The sequence below is a fragment of the Montipora foliosa genome, chromosome 7, assembly GCF_036669935.1.
Source record: "Montipora foliosa isolate CH-2021 chromosome 7, ASM3666993v2, whole genome shotgun sequence".
Lineage (NCBI taxonomy): Eukaryota > Metazoa > Cnidaria > Anthozoa > Scleractinia > Acroporidae > Montipora > Montipora foliosa.
The window spans coordinates 35,636,189-35,651,188 of NC_090875.1; the positions used below are offsets into that span (position 1 = coordinate 35,636,189).

The 15,000-nt window shown below is 36.9% G+C and overlaps 1 protein-coding gene across 1 annotated transcript in view; it reads left to right on the top strand.

Annotated features, from left to right (window-relative positions):
• LOC138010187 (fibroblast growth factor receptor 2-like) overlaps nucleotides 1–15,000 on the top strand; it is a 64,936-nt gene that overhangs the window by 5,675 nt on the left and 44,261 nt on the right. The window contains exons 2-8 of the mRNA XM_068857129.1: nucleotides 5,354–5,527; nucleotides 6,266–6,529; nucleotides 7,089–7,400; nucleotides 7,954–8,226; nucleotides 9,168–9,446; nucleotides 11,211–11,462; nucleotides 13,772–14,023. Coding sequence (XP_068713230.1) covers nucleotides 5,354–5,527; nucleotides 6,266–6,529; nucleotides 7,089–7,400; nucleotides 7,954–8,226; nucleotides 9,168–9,446; nucleotides 11,211–11,462; nucleotides 13,772–14,023 — 1,806 coding nt within the window. The remainder of the gene's footprint in view (nucleotides 1–5,353; nucleotides 5,528–6,265; nucleotides 6,530–7,088; nucleotides 7,401–7,953; nucleotides 8,227–9,167; nucleotides 9,447–11,210; nucleotides 11,463–13,771; nucleotides 14,024–15,000) is intronic.

Sequence of the window (15,000 nt, forward strand, 5' to 3'; positions counted from 1 at the left end):
CTTCCAAACCCTTGGTGGAACTGATAAGGTGCTAATAGCTAATTCTTCAATAACTTCCATACAGAGGTTGGCAAAAATAGGGCTAACTGGACTGCCCATAGCACAGCCGTGAATCTACTTGTATATAAAGTTGTTATAGACAAAATAATTGTTTGAAAGGGTAAAATCCAGTAGAGAAATGAAGTCATCTGTGTTCAGACTTATATTGCCATTGTTTAATTTGTTCCGAATGTGTTCACAGGCTTTGTTCTCTTTGATAGCTGTGAAAAGCGACACAACATCAAATGAAACCATAACCTCGTCGTCTAAGATAGGAGAAAGTTTGCATAAGAGAAACCGGAAGATACTTCCAAACCGGAAACAAGGAACATCAACGAAACTTTAAGAACTTTACAAAGGGCTCAAACGTTGCCAACCATGCATGGCAAAACAATCATTCCATTGACTTCGATAATGCTTGTGTTATTGACAAAGGCATTTACCGCGTTCGAAAAAAACACTAGAATCTTGGCACACATCTAAAACCGTTGACGCGGAAAATAACTCGAAACGGCTGCTAGACAATACTCTATTTTCTTGTAATAGACCTTTTTCGCTTGTACATTTTGTTTTCCTAAGACAGATCATGTGATAATACTCAGGAGGTTTGCTCCTTTCTTTTGTTCATTAAAAGGAGTGTAGTATGCAAGCATAAATATGTCTGCATGCACTCTTTTTAATGAAAAAAACAAAGGACCAAACCTCCTGAGTATTATCACATGACCTGTAATGGGAAAACAAAATGTACAAGTGAAAAAGGTCTATTAGACCTCATTTATATTTTTATCTCTTAGCTTTTTTCACACTTCTTTTTGTCCTCTATTTTTATAAACAAATTTTCCGCACCCTTTTCGTATATAATTACATTCGCACGCAAACGTTTTCATTAGTTAATTAAAGGCTAGAGACCGATAGCCCAAAAGTCATCTTTTTTAATCTTTTTAACTAGAGAACGTTTTTTCACTTTAATATGTCTTTTCCTGGTCACAGATCTATTTCTACTAGAACAACTATTCTACGATCGCACCTACCCTATTGAGCAAGATATTGTAACATAAAAGAACACTAAAATATTGTGAAGTTAAAAGGAAATCGGCTAAAAATCCTTCGAACAGAGTGTAGGCTACCTTTAGCCTCTTGTTACTCCGTATAGGATTCAGCTCTAACTATGGACTTTGGAATATTTTTGGGGTCGACATTTCGCTGCGCATGCGTAAGATTTATATGCTTCATTGAGCTACTTTTCGGAGAGGGCACCCCAAGTAAGATTCGAGTTCGGTATCTCCTCATTGAGAGGCAATCGCGATTATCACCAAACCACAGACGACTACGTGACAGATTAACGGAGAAATCTGTATTTAAGAATTGTGTGCGTAACCGGATACGAGTTCTTGTGTTTCTGTTGCACGAAATGCAGCACAGGGAGCAGAGGAGTCCTGTTTGGTCTTTTCTCCAGTTAAATTCACCGTACGAATCGATCTTGTTGATTTGAATCACCGTATGTGATCAAGCCACATACAAAGGATTGTGTGACACTGCAGTGACCGCTGTTGTTGAAATCCTTTCCACGCAACAAAAGCCACACACAGTAATGCCTGTGGCCGGCCTGTCACTAGTGGTCACTAACAGAATACAAATAGGTAAGGGATGAAAGCGATTTCGATTTTTACCATCATGAATGTAGTAGCCAGCTATGATACGGTAACACCTCTTACCGGGCAAATTGCACATATTTATAATTCCCCCGGCATTGTCATAAATATATAAAAAGTATTAAATATTTTTAAAATACCATCGTAGAAACTTGGAAAGCATCTGTTTACTGGTTTGGATTGGAATCAACGCCGTTAAGAACAGTTTTAAGGTGAAAAACTAGTCTACGGTCGCACTTAACCATGTGGTTGAGTCACGGAATGTGAACTAGGACTATGGAATTGAACTGGGTTCTCATTAGAACAAAAGGTCTAAGTAGCCTATACTCATGCGCTACCAGGTTATTTGTACTTTTGTTGACAGTTTAATAATAATAATAATAATAATAATATTATTATTATTATTATTATTATTATTATTATTATTATTATTATTATTATTATTATTAATGTACACCACAAAAAAGGTATATTGGTGTTACAAGAATCTATTTGAGAGAAGTTGCTCTTTATCGTGTCAGTTCATTGACCTATACTTTTCATCTTTATTTGAAAGAGTCTGTTTTTTCGATGGGTCCATAGACCTGCATTTTTCAAAACAATTTGAAGGAAGTTATTATTTTTTCTCTGGGTACATTGGGCTGTAGATTTCTCTCCTCTTACTTTCAGTTTGCTGCAATTGCTGAAGTAGATTTATGCTTTCTTATTATTTGTTTGCTTTCTATATTTGATAATTCACATAAACATCTAAGAAATGCAACCTCAAAGTTTGTTTCAAAACAATTAAATTTACTTTGAATAATAGAACAAAAGAGATCAATAACAGAATCTACATTTGAAAATACTTTTGTTACATTTTTTGATTCAGAACCATTGTATACAAAAACGTGGTAACTCATCTTTTGCTTTGCATACCACTGGAAAACACTACTAATGCAGTAGCTAGAAATTCACAACAAAAAGCCTGTGCTCCTTTCCTTATTATCCAAAATGGCAGTTTTAAGCTGTTGTTTACTGGGAACCACATTACAAGATAAATTTCCCTGACATCTTGCTTAAAGAATAACTTTACATGGCCAGCGGCCTACGTCTAATTTCTTTAGAAAATCAGAAATAAAAACAAATTTTGCTGGAGTAACATTTCTGATAAATTGCTCTTCCATTCTCAATGATACTATCAACTGATTTAAAGGTGCAATAGTTACAATACTTTTGAGGTGGAAAAACAAATAGAATAAAATGACACAGCAGAACATTCTTTGCCAAAACAAAGATAAACATCATTTAACTGCTCCTAGGGTCTAGGGTTTCGAACATATAATGAATGAACAATGCTTCCACTGTCACTGTATGTCAACTGATAATTAATGTAGCTTAAGTTCCAACCATAACAGGCAAATATGTCAAAAATAGGAGTCCCCGTTTGCATGATTGTGACAAAGCTGAATACAAATTATTCCAATTGTTTATAATTTGAACCAAGTCAGCTGAAGAGGTTATTGGATTCCTGAAATTTTAAACGAGTGCCCACAGAGACATTGCCACACGTTGTGTGCCTGCATTTGCCGTACCAAATACTTCAACATTACCTTGACTGTATGATGCGGCAATAGTTTTAGTTGGACCAACAATTCTTGAACCTGGGTTGTTTGTACGTCATTTGCGAGTCGAATTAACTCAGGAATGTAAAAGCGATACAAATAGATCTTTGTAAAGCCACAGATGATTAATTTGTTACATTTCATAAATGTTAACCAAACTTTTCAATACTGGCAAATAAATGGCCTCTAAGTAAAACAAAAGTTAGACAGAAAACCAGAATTTCCCCTTGAAGCATCCTCTAAATTCCAAAATAAACAGAATGCATATCAACGACTAGTCGCATGTCCATACTGACAATAACAGTAGTTCTAAGAACAGTTCAGATTGTTAAAAGTCGGATCAGTTTTTCTCAGGTATTCTCAGTTTCGCCCAAAGCTGCTCTAAGGTCCTCAAAGATCACTTGGAGCTGAGATGACCGGCATGTTGATGGAGATCAGTTTAAATGCCCTTTATGTCGATCCCCGCTCTCGTGCAAAGTGTTTATTTGTAAAACAAATTAGAAAAAAAATATATATATATATATATATATAATTTTGTCTTTAATGTCAACAACTTACCTTTGGCTCCACAATCGAAAGAGATTTATTCTAACAGCTCGATCCGTACGACGCGGGCCGTACGACCGCGACCATAATCACAAAGTTTGAACAGTCAAGATGCATGCGATGATTCGGGCGCGACCATGTACATCCAAGAAAAAATGACACATCTTAAGGGCTAGACTTTCAAAAGCCCTTCGTGTCGTGTAGATCGCATCCGAGAAATCACGCTTCGCTGGCCAAAACATTTTCTCCCGGGATTCTCGTGAGGTGGAATCGTGGCAAGTCTACTTAAAGGATCGAAACATGAGAGGGATGGTTGATTTCTTCAAACACGTACTGTTTATTTTGTCATGCAAAATGGAGTGATATTCCAAGCATACATACATTTTAAGACTCTAATACTTCTCTTCAAGTCTTTCTATTAATTTTTCTGACTCAACAATACATTTTACAGCAGCTATTAATTGTTTTGAATAATCCCCTACCCCTCGCCCCACGTAAAGTTACAGTCATGTATGCAAATGTATGCAAGCATAAATTTCCATGCACTATTGTAACACGGAAAACAAGAAACGGAGGGCATTTTATACCTCATGCGCTTACTGCGCATGAGTAATAATCCTTGAAATACTGTGGACGTTTAAGGAAATCTGCTTAAATTCCTACGAATAAAGTGTAGTAGCCTCTTGTTAGAAATGAAACACAAATCGGTGAGAAACATTGTCAAGTAACAATGTTTTTATAAACTTCACGTTTTGTGTGCTACAACATATATTTTCAAAAGTGACAATTATGATTTTGAAAATTATATATACAAACATTTCTGAAGGTCTGGGACGGAGACTAAGAAAAACGATCTAAGCAAAAATCTAAAAATTGCAGTTAGCTATTTATAAAGTAAACGACTTATCGCTAGCCTGCTGAGGTTAGCATTAACAGCTGAATTAAGTTCCTTAATAAACAATGTTTCTTTAATTTTACAGTTGTAATCAGTTTTTCCTGATGCGAGGATTTCGACCTCAAATATTAAAGTTAAAAAAAAAATCTAGTTTTTCAGAACACTCGCTGCATCAAATCTTTCTTGCCATACAAAGATCGCTTGAAGCGATCTCACAACTCCAAGGTCATTTTCAAGGCTATTTGCTGGGACTGCAATGAAGTCCTCGCATCAGGAAAAACTGATAACCAATGTAATGTTAAGCTGTTACTTTATTTATGAGTAACTGCTGTCAGCTTTTTACTAAGATCGATTTTCTTGGTCTCGGTCCCAGACCTACTGAAATTTGTTTTAAGTGAATAATTTTAAAAATCATAACGATTACTTTTGAAAATGTATGTTGTAGCATACGAAACAAAAAGTTCATAAAAATGCGTTTCTTCACAATGTATCACGGTGATTTGCGTTTTATTTCTAATTGAGCTTTGATTTCCAAAGAACAACAGTTTGTATGATATTGTTTGTCTTTCGTTAAGAAGGGCAGGACTTACCCTGTGCTAACAAGTGTTTCTTGAAATTAGTTGATGGTGGCTGGAGTGACTGGAACCAATGGAGTCTTTGTACAAGGGACATTAACGGCATGCAGATGCGGACGAGGGAATGCGTGAATCCAAAGCCACAATTTGGTGGGATACCATGCAAAGGATCTACTACAGTTATGAGAGGGTGCACAAACACGTCAAGTTGTCAGCAAGGTAAATTACCAAAATCAACGCTGTTTGAGTTTGAATTACTTGCTAAGCAGCTCCTGAAATACCGGTCAATACACTCTTACTTGTCCTTTTGTAATTTACAGAATGTTCATACTCTCTGTGTCCCTTTTTGGGGGGTGTCTTCAAACAAAATTCTTCTAAACTGTCAGGAACCTATGACTAGGAGCTTACAACTTCATTGCATCTATGAAACGGCGTTTTTACAGACCAAGCTATTTATAGTTTGATTTTCCCGCGAAACCGGACCTTTCCAGCCAATCACAAGTCTTGCATGAGAAATTAATCCACATGGGAATGAGGATTGGCACTCGTGCAAGCCAAATCGTATTTGAGAACACGTCTAAAAATAGCTTGATCTGTGAAAATGCCGTTACATAGACCTAGTATTGGATCTGTAGGCTCCTAGTCATGTGCTCCTGGAACTGTCTAGCATCCTCGCCTTGGCAAATTTTTATACACACATTTGATTTTTCCAGTTGATCTGAAGGAGAAAGCTAGGCGATCCTCATACCTTTTGCACTTATCCTATTAGTTATGAGAAATGGATGGCCACTCAACGCTGCCTGCCAAAAAGGGATACAATGAGTTGTCATCATATCTCCATTAATTTACGGGGGTCAACATAACTACATGTAATATTAGTCAATTACAACCCAGCTAAAAATGGCAGAATTGGTAGTTATTCACTAGCGCAGCAATTTCTTTCATTACAATTTCCAGTACGTTTTCAAACAGAGGGCAATCCATCTACTGGACTGATGCAAATTCACAAGAACAACACCTGGAAAGCGCTTTGTACCGCACATTGGAATAATAGTGAAAGAATTCTTGCCTGCCATGTAAATGGCTACTCTGACTACAATAATGACAACTTTACAGGCAATTGGAAAAGAGGAAATACAAGCTTGATGAACATCACTTCTCATTCCTGTTCATCAATCACTCAAAGTTGTGGGCTAATTAATAACCAAACCGAATGTCCAGGTACAATGTATGAATAAAGGAAATCTTTTTTATCCATACCATCGCATAGTTTTAACACAGCAAGTCAACTGAAAACCTTATTTGTTAGTTTATAACAACCTGTGGCTCTCTGTATAGGAAATAACTCACTGCTGGTAAAAAAGGTAAGGCACTAATTGGAAGCTTAGCAACTGAGGTGCAGTTGAGCTGAACGAGAAAAATTTCTCACTTAGCTGTGCTTCAGAGCAGGACTTATTTAAGTCCAACACCCAAACCTCTAGACCACACGTCACGGTCTTTGTGACTGATGACTCTGAAACCGCTAACTCTACTTTTAAGAAATGAAGGCCCAACTGGAACAGTCTCAATGAGTGGGCTACCTCTTAAAACATTATCATTGCTATATTATTAAATTAATGCTTTTAGCATCGCCTATCCAGTTCAAAGTTTTAGTCAAGCTGAGATAAACTAGAGATATTGAGGAATGGACAATGAACAGAAAAAAATGGTTTGTTGAAAAAAGAAACGTGGAGGACAATTAGAACCAAGCATTGCTTTAATTGGTGTGTCATTCTTTCAGTTCCTGTGCGCCTAATTGGGGCGAAAGTTGTGTATGGTGGAAGAGTAGAAGTTTTTTATCGCAGAAGATGGGGCAAGATCTGCCGCAATAAATGGGATATCAATGATGCCAAAGTTGTTTGTAAACAACTTGGCTTTAGAGGTGCCCTGGCCGAATTCATGACGGGAATGAATACCACTGAAAAAAACATACCCGTTGTGATGTCAGATATAGCTTGTACTGGACAGCAATCCGTTTTAGCCGAATGTAATCGATTAGATGGAGAGCACAAGTGTCCAGAAGACATTGGAGCTCAGGCCTTGTGTGTACCAAGTAAGTAATCACTTTTCACCATGACCGTGTATTTAATCCTGATGACAAACGAAGGGTTGCGACTAGAGACAATTTTTTAACTCGATCTCTCTCATTAGTATATTGTTTAACATTTGTGGGGAAAACTAAATATTTTGTACTGTCAATTCCAAACAAACTTCAATTTCACTCTAGCCCTACTTCGAACAACAACAATAACATTTTTATTTGCACATTTTCTTTAAATCAACAATAGGAATCATCTTTTAAAAAAAAGCAATTATCCAGATATGCGTGTACTGGTCATAGTAGCAAAGTAGCTTTCGAGTTTACCATTACTACCCAAAATTGAACACTGTATAATGGAAAAAAATGAAATGAAAACTAGCACAAAAGGATTATGGTTGAAATGGAAGAATTTTATAGGTAACAGTTCTAGAAGAATAAAATGTGTTTGAAAATAGATTAAAATACAAGAACGTTTAAATTGAAAAAATATTTACTGCGAAAGATTTGCAAAGACTGATAAGAAATTTTGGAAAGTAAGTTTTTTAATATAACAATTTTGTTCTAGAAAACGTGACAGTTCTGGAACAGAAAAGCCTCAGTTCTAATCTTGATAGCACTGACACCGTGAAATGTTCCTTAAAGAAGGAGGAGAATCAGAATGGGGGTGAGCTGGTTAAATGGTATGAAATTGGCACCACTGTGAGAGAACTCAAGTCAGAAGGGAGAATTGAGGTCAATGGTGTAACTTTGACAATAAAAAATGTTCAGCTGCATGATGGCGGGACATATGAGTGTCGAGGAGAAGATTACACTCGATTCTACACAGTTTACGTCAATGGTGAGTTTTTAAAATGTTTAGAAAGCCACCGCTATGCTATAAATCATCTTCAACGACAGCAACATAATGCGAGTTTATCCTTAGGCCCGTTTCAAACGTCGAACTTTCCATGTGCCGAATCTAATACAAATATTAAAAATCTATTGTTTTCGCTCATTTGCATTAGATTCGACACATGTAAAGTTCGACGATTGAAACGGTCCTTATCCTCATCATCTTAATTTTCACCTTTATCAACATGGTCCTAATCATCAAGATCATCACCTTCATGATTTTCATTGTCATCTTCATTCTTAAATTTCCTTTGTTCAAGGTAAATTTAATTTCTCGGCTTCTACCGTTAGTGACATTCGCTATAAAATTACCACTAACCTCACTGTTTGTTGATCTGGTCTACTGAAAAATTGTTTTACAACTTTATCATTTGCGTTGCTCTTTCCTTCTAAGAACTTTCATTTCATTGCACATTACCAGCAATAACATATGTTTTTCATAAGAATTCTATCAGTCAGTTATCATCATTAGATAAGATTGTCAGTCTCTCCGTGAAAGTAATCGTTGCAGTTATGAAGCAACTAGATCAGTTGCAAAAGAAGCCTGGAAAATTCAACAGGACTTGAATCCCACTTGCTCTTACTACCATCTGTCCTATAAGGCCAAATGGGAGCTGGTCGCATGTAAGTTCGAATTGTAACTCGAAATACGTGGACGCATGAATGAGGGTGGATGTATGAAATATTTCATGCGTTTGAGTCCTGTTTAAGAGTGGACTGTTACAGGCTTCTTTCGCAATTGACCAAGTTGCATCATAATTGTGATAATCTACACAACCGCAGTAAGGTGTTTCAATATACTAAATTTTCATATATTCTCTCTATCATTATCATTATCATGTGTTAGCACTGCAGGAGATTTATCCATCATTTTTTTTTCTTCTTTAGCCCAATTTAAAAACAAAAGACCACAACAAAAACTTATATATGGCAAACCTGGAAAAATAGGTTGTACTGCAGAAGGAAATCCTAGTCCTCAATTTGAATGGAAGAAAAACAATACCCTACACTTGGAGGATGACAGATTCACACAGTTGTCAGATGGCAGTTTGCAGATCGATACAGTTGGGCGGGAAGATAATGGAACTTACAAATGTTCTATAAAACAGACCAAAGGAAGTGAGAGAATCACCGTTTATTTCCAAGATATCAGCGTGTCTGTCATAGGTGGGTAAAGGTGGAAATGATGAAGGTTGCATTCGTAAACAAATAAGAAAAATACCAGTTCCCAAAAGCTAGCACAAATTTGGAACACCAGAAAAAAGGCAATGAGTAAGATAACCCAAGTTTAGATCAACGCCATTCCTTGAATAATAGGCAAATACTTAATAACAAATGACGACTTACCACTCCATGCTATTGCAGCCACGAATCTGTTAAATCCCTAGACATTAAAAGGACGAAGGAGGCTCGGTCATTAGACAAAGGCACCTCACAGCAACAGTTGACAAAGTACTCCAGTCGTCTAATGAACGCATTGTATTTAGCATACTTGGTTTAAAGTAGGGTTACCATCATTTGGAGGTAGACCTTGAGGCAGACAGCATGACGATCTTTGTTGAACTAGACCAATGCCTAAGGAACTGAACCTTAAATTCTGATCAGTGCAAGAAGTACATACCGGTTAGCAGTAACCTATGAGTAGTTGGGGTACCAATTTCGGTATATTAAAAATCAGTCCTTTTCAAAAGACATCATTCCCACGCTCTGGGAAATAAATATGAGGATTTGTATGAGTTTATTCCCCAGAACCTCGAGATGATGCCTTTTGTTTAACACTGATTTAAATATACCGAAAGGGGGCTATTGATCAGCTCTCAAATAACCATTTCTCAACGGGCTTGATACCTTAGTTGTTAGAGCACGTGCAGCGCACTTGCACTGTCATGCCATTTCAGCCTGGATTTCTTCAGGCTCTCTTTGCCATTTTCACTTAACTCTATTTCGGGCTTCAAATATATCAATCTTAATAAATTCCAAAAAAAAAAAAAGAAATCAGTTTGGAGAAACTCTTCATACGCCTGGTTTACCGTATCTGACCACTGACAACAGACTGCAGTTTGTCTCCAGTGTATTATAAAAGTACTAAAAAGCTTGTGAGAACCTCCCAAAACGGGAACATGGCTAATTTAAATTGGGGAACAAGGTAGCAATAAAAAATATCTCAGGGAACAAGTTTAGGGATAAAAAAGCTGGGAACAAGCTTAAAAGTAATTTCGGGAACAAGGGAAGAAAAGCAAATTTTAAAGGGAACAAGGGAACAAGCACTCCCCCTGGGAGGACCTCGTTTGTGGCGTAGAGAACAGGAAGAAAACGCCGCTATATTATGCCCCCAAGCAAATGGCAAAGTGGAGAGGATGAACATGTATATTCTAAAGTGAATCAGAATAGCTCAAACAGAGGGCAAACAATACGAGACTATAACTTGCAAGTATCTGGTGACATAGAGATCAACTCCATATACTTCCACTGGTTTAAGCCAGAAGAACGTCTGTTGAGAGGGTCCTAACAACACGCTGAAACCAAAACAGCCTTGGAACAGGGAATGTGTGCGTGTCTGGTAAATGTAGATAAAGACGAGATAAAAAGTAATAGATTTAGTAACATATTAATATCACTGACAGATGTAGATAAATAAAATAGCTCAAATGACTTACACTAGGCAAAACAATAGCAAATATAATCCTCCTCGCCTTCTAGGACCAAAAATAAAACTATGACAGTGTTTTACAAAACCGTGTTCAATTCATTTTCACTTTAACTGCTGCTAGTGTAGATAATTTGTTTACGGCAGAAAAAAGTGAGGGAACAGAAGACAAGCATTTGCCCTCTTTTTTTTTTCCGGAAAGTTCTGAAAACAAAATAATTATGAACTGCTGCAGTTCAAGTAAGATCTTATTATATTAACAAGCCTTTCTCTTTTATTTTAAGTTCCACCAAATGTCCTGTTACTAGGAACAACCCGTTATCCACTTGAAGGAGACAATGTTACTTTGACTTGTACTGTCGTCGATGGTTTGCCAAAGCCCCAAATAAGCTGGCTTAAGGATAAACTTCCGTTAGCAGAAGAGAAAGCAAGATTGGTTAAAAAATACATAACAGAAGAAGGAGAAGGCACCTACACCTGTGTAGGAAAGAACGAAGGAGGCTCTGCAAACGATAGCATTCATATCATCGTTGATGGTAAGAATGAACGTACTGCATCACAGTTTTCATGGTACATGTAGACATAAATATTATTTCATGGACGGTCGAGATAAGAACGTAAACTTGAAAGTCAAGCTGGACACAGATGACATTGACACCATAACTCCGTGATCATACATGGGTCGCGTTCAGGGACCGAGCGACTAGCCGGTTGCATACCCCCTGCGCACCTTCCCCCAAGATCCGCCCCTGCATTTTCTGTATTCATACACTTATCACTTCAGTCTCAACATTACAACATAGTAAGGGAACAGAAAACTTAACGATGCACTTATCGGTTTTCGAACTCCAACCCTCCAGATCTGTAGCCTATGTCTTCATCACTACACTACAACGACGAACATGGTCAACCCAACACAGTCCTTTTCATTATTTTCTTCTAAATAATATGTCAATTGATATCCATCTAGAGGGGGGCATCTATAATAACTAAAACTAATCCTAACCTGACCCTCATTTTCTCTAGGCTTAATTTAGATTCCAAAAAGTGCATATTCAACCTTGGTAAAATGAGGACCACCAATGTAACCTTCAATTTGTTAGTAAAGCGGATTCAACTTGAGAACGGATTTTACCGGCAGCGTGGAAAGTATGCCCGAACTCTTCTCGATGGCCACATCATTGAGAGTTTCTGTGAATTAAGCCATACTTAACGCAATTTTAAGCAAGACAAAAATCTGAAAATAAATTGTCGTTAAGGCAATATAATAGGCTGCATTCACACGCTAACATTTTACGCTAGTGAGCCCTTGACGTCACGTTTTCCTGGATCCAGCCCTGTGAGGTCCAATCGGTCAGTTTTGAACGTGAGCAAGGTCCGACCGTGAAATCCAAAACTTACACTAAAAGTAAACGGCCTTTGGATAAAAATCAAAACTCAACATTTTGCCAGTCAGGTGTTAAGCAAATACACTTTCAAAATCTGAAGAAAAAAGAAGTGTTTTTTTTTTTTAAATTACCGGGGCACTTTAAGGACAAAGAAAGAAACACTGACCACTAAGATTTTACACTCTGGGGTTACAGCCAATAATGAAAATAATGACTTCACAATGCAAATGACATAAAAATACACAAATTGCAAACAGTGCGAAAAACCCACCAAGGGACCCAGGGTGTGGTCTTAAGGGTTGCTTAAGCTCCTCATTCAGTAAGCTGGAAATGAATGTCACTAATTATCGTACCATAGTCATGTCTTTCCTTACAAGTTTTGGTATTCTTAATTAGGGCTAGGGTAGTGGCACTTTTAGCATTGAAATTGTTACATTTTCGTATTCGTTTTTTCATGAAGTGTTGTGAATTCGCAGAAATGCTAAGTTATTAATATCAGAAAGGATTGACTGATTTATTCATGCCCATATTAGTTTCAACCAATCAACCAAGAAACCAGAAATTCAAATTGAGAAAGCATTACATAATTAGTTATCACTGAGAATTTGTGCCTAAGACACCAAACAACTGGACTGCCCCATTAATCTAAGAATTTGTCACCTAATGCTTATTTGGTCTTCGTACCCAACAGGCTTCAAGTTGGTGAGATGACAAAGTTTAACAAGGTCTTTTCACCCTTTGAGGCCAATTCGTTTCTGACACGGTGCACTTCATACGTTGATTGTAACGTTAACATAACAAAGTTGAAACACTTCGATCACCAAAGATCCCCATTTCTTCAAAATGAATAAGTAAAAAAACTCAATCCTTTCAAACACTTGGAAACAACAATGTAATACAGTAAAAACTCGCAATTAGGAACCTATTTTGAAAACCTGTTAGTTTAAAATTCTTCATTTAGACCCCCTCTAAACAAGAACCTGTTGACCCTAGAATTTGAAGCCGGTTCTTAGTTCCTAAAATCTAAAAAATGTGTGCACTTTGACAAGTAAAATCAATTGATTGATGTTCTGAAGATTCGTGTGATATTTCGATTTTACTTAATATACTAATTTTTATGTGATTTTTAAAATTCTCTATTTAAATTTTATTTAAATTTTAAATAAGGGATAGGGAAAAACTGGCTGCTGCAGCGGGGACGAAGGCCGAAAAACACTAAACTATGTTATCTACTATGTGTTTCTTTTAATCCAGAAAATAAGAACCTTTTTAAGAACCTAGATGGCCTAGATTTCTGTTACAGTCGAACCTCGATTAATTACCATTATGTAATAAGAACCTGTTTAGGCTAAATTGCAGAATGGAAGGTTCTTGCTCGCGGAATTGTGCAAGTTGAACACATATATATCACTTGACGATTGAGCAAATGTAATGTTTATATTTTTCTTTTTCTCTAGCTCCTCCTAAGCTGGATGCTTCTCTTAAAAAAGACTCTATGCCCGTGTTGTTGCACTCTACATTACAATTAAAATGTATTGAGAGAGGAGACCCAGAACCAAACGTGACCTGGACTAACAATGGAACGCAATTGTCCAATAACAACACTTTTGTCATCACTAATGTGACTTTCAAAGATGCCGGCCAATATGGATGTGTTGCAATGAACAGGGCAGGAAATATAAGCGGCAACATTTGGATTGACGTAGTAGGTAAGTCAGCTAAATCACAAGGCACCCAAAGAAACTGTATGACTATTTTGAATATTTAACTGTAACATAAATTAAAATGGTCTTGAATTGTAACACATGTAATCAAATCAATCTACTTTACATGAAATGTCATCGATTGAGCAACAACAAGAATAGCATACAGTCGTACATTTAATTAATTATTACGATCTTACAAACGATGTTATAACAGGGCTGGAGCATATAAAGTAACTTCGACTCTGTAAAGTCACTGGAAGCATCCTTTAAGTAAGAGCGATTACATAATCTTGCCATTTTGGTTTGATTTCGAACCAAGAGATCAAGAAATTAAATTGGATGAAGTCCACAAGCCATTACAACTTGCCATACCCCTTCGTATTGCATTAATGGATATTTTCGTGAACCGTGAATTGCCTTTTCTATTTTCAGTGAAATGTGAGATGACATTTTTTCCTCGTAAAATGTGATTTGTCACTTGAAATAAGCCGTGATTTTTGAGAATACTTATCCGTGAAATGAGAATCTGGTGTTTAATTCTCCGTGAACTGTGACGTGATCTTGCTTCATGGTTTTGTTTGTTTGTTTGTTTTTATATTTATTTTTTGGGAGTTGGAGCCCGAGAAATTATAACAATGGACTATAAATATAACTCAGCAGAGCAAGGTAAAACAACTACATCTGGATTGCAAGATTTACTGGAACGTGAGCTTTCGACACATAACCTCGCTAGCCTTGACAGAGGGTCTCAATGGGGTTAAGCATGAGCCGTGAAAAATCGAAAAATGTTAACCGTTAAGCGTGAAAATAATAAACCTTGGGATAGGTAGTATTTTGAAATATTTAGTCTTAAGAGACTTCCGAGCACTCCATACCGTTTTAACTTTCTTACCCCTACGTTCTGTAGTACTCCTAATAACCAGGTTGAAGAATACGAAAGTGAGTCAGATGAAGGCGTTGTAGTTGATGAAGCAGAAGAC